An 8042-nucleotide genomic window follows, 5' to 3' on the forward strand; every position below is an offset into this window, starting at 1 on the left:
GCGACTTAGCATTTACCTTACGTGCTGGTCCTTGTTTTTTTTTTTTTTTTTGAAAGGTTTTTGCTATAGGGTGCTTCTGCTCGCCAGAAAGACAGATAGACAGAAAGCGAGAAATCACCCCCCGGGGGTTTGGCCACACCGCAATTCCTTCTCCTCCATTCTCCTCTCAGGATCTTGGGCATGCACACACACGCGCCCAGTGAGTTTAAGTCACTGTGTCCGGGACTTGAACTGTGGTCGACTATGGGAGTCCAGCAACATAGCCATTAGGCTAACTGCTGGTCCCCACACCAGTGTATTTTTGAAGCCACCAGGTCCAGAACTTGAACCACACAGTTGATCATGTGGTATCCTGCTGTCTCAACCACATCACCAGCCAGCCCAATCAATGATTTAATAAGCCTTCTAGATGATTCCGATGCTCCCTAAAGTTTGAGATAGCTCTTCCTCAGAGTAATGCTTTTCAAATTTTAATGTGTCTGGTGACCAGCAGTTAGCATAATGGCTATGTTGCTGGACTCCCATGAAGTTGACTGTGGTTCAAGTCCTAGACCTGGTGGCTTAAACTCACACCAAGCACATGTGCGTGCATGCCCAAGATTCCAAGAGGAGAAGGGATTAAAGCATGGCCAACCCCCCTGGGGGGTGATTTCTTGCTTTCTGTCTCTCTGGCTTCCTGGCGAGCGCATGCGCCCTATAGCAAAAACCTCTCAAAAATTTTTTTTAAAAAATGTATCTGTTAATCGTTTGGGGATCTTTTTAAAATTCAGATTCAGTGGGCTGGCAGATGGCATGGTGGTTAAGGCACTGGACTCTCACATGGCTGACTGTGGAGCTTGTTATAATCAGGATTCCAGGGCTCACTGTTAGTGCTTCGTGATTCAGTAGATCTGTGGAATAGGTATCTGTGTCTCACAAGCAGCCCAGGTGATTCTGACCCACAGTTTCAGAATCACTGCCTTACAGGTCACCTGGCCCAGTCTTTGAGTCCATGCAGAAATTTCTTCTAAACAGAGTTTCCCTTACAGAAAACCTATTTCTATGAAGAGGAAATACAAGTCTATGAGGTATTATAGCTCAGTCAACTTTGCCAAATAAACAGGAACTCAATAGTGCTTGAAATTGAACAGGAAACTAAAGAGTCAAGGAACTGCCATTGTATTTGAACTCAGTTATGGTCTACCCCACTACAATTTCTTCAAGTTAATACTCATTCTGGTTTCTGGAGACATATTGAACACATCTGCTTGATAGTCCTTGAAATGTCTGAGAACAACAATCATGTTCCTGTCATATTTTCATCACTATAAGGGATAAGAATGGAGATAACCACACAGCTGTCTATATACATACGAGGAGGACTCCATTTTTAACTTCATTATCCTGGTTGCCATCTACTCCATGCACTTCCATTTAAAAGATCTGTCTTTAATCTTAACATTCTCCATGTCTGACCATTTCCATGTGTTGCCTTACTGGTCTCTTCTCAAGATCATACTTGGATAGGGAGACATACTGGTCACTCACAGTGAAATCCCCAAATACCATGTCAACCGTAATAGATTCAACCACCTCAACTGAATACACTACTCATGATCATAGGAAACTTATCCTAGTAAACAGTTCATTTCTTATAAAGAATTGTTTTATTTAACTTTATTTATTATTATTTTCCAGTTTGATTAGAAACTGACAGAGAGAGATTGAAAGTAAGAAAGCAAGTCACCAAGGTCCGGGACTTGTACCATGGTTGGCCATGTGGGAGTCCATCGCCTTTAACCACCATGTCACCTGCCAGCCCCACTAATCACTAATTGTTAATCTTGCTCTTTTTTTGTTGCAAAGTAGTAATACTAATAAAACATGAACTGTTGGGACCAGCAGATGGCATAATGGTTATGTCACTGGACTCCCATGTAGTTGACTGCAGTTTGAGTCCCAGACCCGATGGCTTAAAATTCACGCTGGGTATGTGTGCACGCGTGTTGAAGATCCCAAGAGGAGAATCAGTGGCTTGCTTTCTCATTTTCCCTCTCTCTTTCTGGTCACATGGAAAATGATAATAATGATAATAATGTTAAAATAAAGTAATTCTTTAAAAAACCAATTAGTGATTAGTAATCTGAAATTCCATCTTTTGAATTTTTTTACCATAGGACATGTGTGGTTACCAGAGGGGGGGAGGTGAGAAATCACCCTCCAGGGAGGATGGCCATGCCACAGTCTCTTCTCCTTTACTCTCCTCTTGGGATCCTGGGTATGCATGTACACATGCACATGTGTCCAGAGTGATTTTCAAGCCACTGGGTCTGGGAGTCGAACTACGGTTGGTCATGTGGGAATCCAGCTGCCTTAACCATCATGCCACATGCTTGTCCCCGATATTCAATTTTTTAAAAGAATTATTTAATTTATTACTATTATTATATTTTTAATTTACTAGAGACAGAAAGAAAGAGAAAGTAAGAAAGCAAGCTGCTAAGTCCGGGACTTGAACGGTGGTCAGCCACGTGGGAATCCAGCGCCTTAACCACCAACGCCACCTACTGACCCCTGAAATTCGATTTTTAACATATGTATGACTATAAATTGTTTCGGAGTAAAGTCTATATGCACCTTACCTTAGAAGGGCTGCCATTGAACTTGTACAGCAGAGCACTTCTTGGAGTAAGGCCTGACCCACTCTTATGTGGAGAAACATAGACCGAGTGTTGCTGGGAAATGCGGCGTGGTGAGCCTGGCTGTTGCTTAATATGTGGAAAGGGAGAGAGCGGTGGGGCATCCATCTGAAAATAATCCAAAAGGAAGATATTTTTAAAAATTTGCCACCAAATGAGCACAAGCTCACCTAAGAGAGACAAAGAGAAAGAGAGAACAAGAAAAGTGAGAAAGCACCTCACCCATGGAGAACGGTTATACCGCAATCCCGATTCTCCTCCATCTCTCCCCACCTTTGGGATTTTGGGCATGCCCGCCCACATACCCTGGCATGTTTTTAAAGCCACTGGGTTTGGGACTAGGTGAGATCTAGTTCCTTAACCACGAAGCCACGGGTTGGCCCCAAAAGTAAGATTTTTAAGATAAGTTTTTATTTCTTTTGAATTCCGCCATATTTTTATCCTTATGACATTTCCTATTTAGGAGTCAATTATATTGTAAGAGTTTATTTATAGTTGAAAAAATCAAAGAATGGTCCATTCCTCCTAATTTTCCAGCAATTATTAACGGATAAACTATAATTTATTTTTTTGGATCTTTCAGGAAATCCTGTAATTAATATAAAAAATTCCGAGGGCCAGATGGTGGTGTAGTGGTAAAATGCAATGATCTGTGAGGTACGCCCACATGGGAAGGCTGATTCAAGTTCCTGACCTCCAGGAGTATGTTGTGCAAATGTGTACCCATGATCTGGGGCTAGTTGAGGCTAGTGTGGATTGTGACATCTAAACTCTGTTGGCGGTACTATCTTTCTTGCTCATGAAAGAAAGAAAGAAACAAACTTAAAAACAAACAAACAAAAGATCCACCTAAGATGTTGATATTGATGCTGCTGTTATGTTAGATATTAATGTAAAAAAGAATTCTGGGCAAGATACCAGGAATGGTAGGCCAGTAGCATGGGAACCTCGTGCTAATGATTAGAAAATAGGAACAAAGAGTAATCAATGCTCTAATACTTGCTGGTCCATACACACATAGGGACCAGCAGTTGGTGTAATGGCTATGTTGCTGGACTCCCATATAGTCGACCGCGGTTTGAGTCCCGGACCCGGTGTGCATGCGTGCCCAAGATCCCAAGAGGAGAATGGAGGAGAAGGGATTGTGGCATGGCCATCCCCCCTGGGGGGTGATTTTTCACTTTCTGTCTCTCTGTCTCTCTCTGTCTTTCTGGCAAGTGCATGTGCCCTATAGCAAAAACCTCTCCAAGAAAAGAAAAAAAAAAGAATCTATACACACACATACCCACATCTAATGCAGTAGCAGATAAAATAAAAGAGGCAGGGAATTCTACGAGCCAGCAGGATGACAGGATGATCCCAACACAAAATGAATCTATTAATAACACTGGAAAGATCTCATATAGAGGCAAATTTAGAAACAGCTAGGTAAGCCGTAATTACTTAAATTATTTTTTTAAAATTTGCTAAAGAGTGCATGTACTTGCTGGAAAAAGTCAGAAAGAGATAGAGAGAGAGAAGGTAAGAAAGCACTCTAGTATGGAAGAGAGTCATACTGTAATCTTTCACTTCTCTTTTTGGGATTTTGGGTATGCATGCACATGCGTTTTTTCAAGCTGCTTGTCTAAGACTTGGACCATGTAGTTGCCCATGTGAGATCCAGGTGCTTTAACTGCCATGCTACTGGCTGGCCCAGGAAATTAAAAAAATATATATATTTATTAAATTACATTTATCATTATTATCATTTTTAATTTTTTTTTGAGAGGTTTTTGCTATAGGGCGTGTGTGCTCATGAGAAAGGCAGAGAGACAGAAAGTGAGAATCACCCCCCCAGGGGGGATGGCCACACTGCAAGCCCTTCTCCTCCATTCTCCTCTTGGGGTCTTGGGCACGCACGTACACATGCCTGGCTTGAGTTTAAGCTACCAGGTCCGGGACTTGAACTGCAGTTGACTACATGGGAGTCCAGTGACATAGCCATTACGCTAACTGCTGGTTCTTATTATTTTTAAATTTTTAAAATTAAAAATTTAAAATTTTAAATACAAATTTTAAGTAAGAAAGCAAGTTGTCAGGTCTGAAAATTGAACTGCAGTTGGCAATGTGGGAGTTGAGCGCCCTAACCACATACCACCTGCTGGCCCCCTGGCCCAGAAATTTAATTAAAAAAATAAGTATTATTGAGGGAGAGAGGAGTATCCTTAGTAGGGTTTCATGTTGTGATCCTAACCCCCAGCTTTCCTAGCCAGTCAGAACCATGGGCATGCCTTGGCATACCTGGCACTAGACCCTAGCTTTCCATATAGCTTATAGCTGGGCCTAGAGATTTAATTTTTTCTTTAATAATTAGTACAATAGCAAAAAATAAATGGAGACGGCTCCTTGACTAATATTTTACTCATTATCTTCACTCAAAAGTTAATGAAACTAGTTTCAACTGGCTGATAGAGACCTTCGTAGTACACAACGTGACAGAGGGGAGGTGGAAGTTACAAAGTAGGGTGAATAGTCATGACTTTTTTTTTTTCTTTTTTTTTTTTTTTGGAGAGGTTTTCGCTATAGGGCGCGTGCGCTCGCCAGACAGACAGAGACAGAGAGACAGAAAGCGAGAAATCACCCCCCAGGGGGGATGGTCACATCGCAATCCCTTCTCCTCCATTCTCCTCCCGGGATCTTGGGCACGCACACACATGCGCCCAGCATGAGTTCTAAGCCACCGAGTCCAGGACTTGAACCGCGGTCGACTACGTGGGAGTCCAGCAACATAGCCATTACGCTAACTGCTGGTTCCCAATAATCATGACTTTTAAGGATAGTCACAGACCATATTATTGGAAAGGGACAAGACGGAAATGTAGAGACACACGGATATACACACATGGCTATTGGGTGGCTGGATGTAGCTCCTATCTAATAGGATCCTCTTTCTTATAGCTAAATCTGGTCTCCCAGGAAGCAACTTCAGCTTAAACATTGGTACTTTTTTGGGCCGGCTGATACAGCCAAAAAAGGGTCATTATTCCCATCTAGTCCTTGCCCATAAGTATACATAATTTCTAGCAACATAATCAAAGTATACATAAAATCCCCACAATTTCCCTGGTATCTGTTGTATCACAGCCTTAATTACTCTGATTATGTTACCAGTCACTTGATTATTCACTAGTATATGTTCTTCCATATTAACACACCAGTGAAGCTTTAAATTCTGAAATACTTTTCTAGCAATATAAACTCACAGTAATCCAACTATGACTGTAGATATTAACAAAGTAGTAAAATACAGAACATACCACGTGGTCCTGATTTGACAGGTCGTATTTCAGTGCAAATGACTTCACTCTGCCTACGTATATTGTATTGTAAAATTTGATAAGATCACCTCTTTCTTCTTTCATTGGCTCACTGGAACAATCAGGTGTTTTTGTAGCATCTTCTAAGTCTGTTAAAAAGAATTTAGTGTTAAAGGAACAGTATAGATAAAAGGAAATCAGGAGAAAAAACAGAGGCATGATATTTGTGGGACACAGAAATGGTTTATCTGATAATGATAACATGTATAGTATTCTCAATTGGACTGGTCTGAGAAGTATTTCATGTTGGATAAATTCTCTTTACAAGCCAAATGATATATAGAAATTGAATGTTTAAAAAAATATATAAAAAATAATAATTTGAAAAAAGAAAAGCTATATGCTGCTGCTGATGTGTATAGTAACGTTTTTGTCTTGACTGGTAAGCATGGTAATTGTGCTGGAAAAAGAAATGTTATATACTGTAAAGATATATGTGATTAAATGTAATTTAAAAAATAAAAAATAAAAAAGTATTCAGTGTTGTGATTTTTTTTTTTTTTTTGGAGAAGTTTTTCGCTATAGGGCGCGTGCACTTGCCAGACAGACAGAAAGCGAGAAATCACCCCCCCAGAAGGGATAGTCATGCTGCAATCCCTTCTCCTCCAATCTCCTCTTGGGATCCTGGGCACGCATGCACACGTGCCTGGCATGAGTTTTAAGCCACTGGGTCCGGGACGCGAACTGTGGTCGACTACGTGGGAGTCCAGCAACATAGCCATTATGCTAACTGCTGGTTCCCAGTGTTGTGATATTTTGATAAGTGCACTTTAATATACAAGCTGTTGATTTGAATTATAATCCTATCTATAATATTAAAAGATATACAAATCTTCATATAAACAAAATTTTCAGAGAAGGTTCAGAAATTCGATCTGTATTATTTATAAATCGAACTGGAATCTAAAGAAATACAGAAGTGAATGGAAAATTGTCTCTTTTTTCTAGATACTAGCTCAGCAAAAATGTTTTCACAACCATAGCTTTTGAGTCAGGCTAAGACATGATGGGCTTGGGGTACAGCAGTTAGCGTAATGGCCATGTCACTGGACTCCCATGTAGTCGACTGTAGTTCGAGTCCCAGACCTGGTGGCTTAAACTCACACCGGGCATGTGTGCGTGCGTGCCCAAGATTCCGAGAGGAGAATGGAGGAGAAGGGATTATAGCATGGCCATCCCCCCTGGGGGGGGGTTCTCGCTTATCTGTCTCTGTCTCTCTGTCTTTCTGGTGAGCACACACGCCCTCCCCAAAACACCCCAAAAAAAAAAAAAAAAAGACACGATAGGCTTGACCAGCACAGTAACATTTCGCTGCAATAGGCATTCAGTATTTTTTTTTTAAGTATTTTTTGGAATTATTTAACTTTATTATAATTTGACCAGGGGGGACAAAGAGAGAGAGAAAGAGAGAGAGGGAAAGTGAGAAAGCAAGTTGCCAGGTCTGGGACTTGAACTGTAGTCGATCATATGAGGCCAGTGCCTTTAACTACCATGCCACCTGCCGGTCCCAGTATTTCTTTTTTTCAGAATTATTTTTATTGGGGTCAGCAGGTGGCATGGGGGTTGAGAACTGTAAAACTACTAGAAGAAAACAGGAGAAACACTTCAGGATACTGAGATGGGCAAAGAATTTCTGGATCAGACCTCAGAAGCAGGCCTGGCTCCATGGCCTGGTAGTCGAGGTGGTTAGATTCCACACGGGTGACTATGGGGTTTGAGTCTCAGACCAGTGGTTGGAGAAACATGCTGGGTGCATGTGTATGCATGCTCAGAATCCTGAGGAGAGGAAGAGATGGAGGAGAAAGGATTACAGCATGGCCACTTCCTGTGGGAAGTGCTTTCTCCTCTGTCTCTGTCCCTCTCTGGTGAGATAACTATGTGTATACCAAAATTTAATCTGAAACCTTTAAGTTGTAGAGGGAATAACTAACTGTCCATTCACCTCAAATATAAGTTGGTAGATGTCTATCAAAAGGGAACTACGGGGGGCGCCCGGCGGAAGCCGCAC

General features: G+C 41.4%; 1 protein-coding gene across 1 annotated transcript in view; it reads right to left on the minus strand.

Annotated features, from left to right (window-relative positions):
- The window catches only part of RBL1 (RB transcriptional corepressor like 1), a gene marked incomplete in the record, with an annotated part of 80383 nt that overhangs the window by 1507 nt on the left and 70834 nt on the right, over window positions 1-8042 (minus strand). Inside the window, 2 exon segments of the mRNA XM_014586150.2 lie at window positions 2622-2786; window positions 5975-6123. Of these exon segments, the coding sequence (XP_014441636.1) occupies window positions 2622-2786; window positions 5975-6123 (314 nt within the window).

Source organism: Tupaia chinensis, unplaced genomic scaffold (genome assembly GCF_000334495.1).
Source record: "Tupaia chinensis unplaced genomic scaffold, TupChi_1.0 Scaffold000115_1, whole genome shotgun sequence".
Classification (NCBI taxonomy): Eukaryota; Metazoa; Chordata; class Mammalia; order Scandentia; family Tupaiidae; genus Tupaia; species Tupaia belangeri.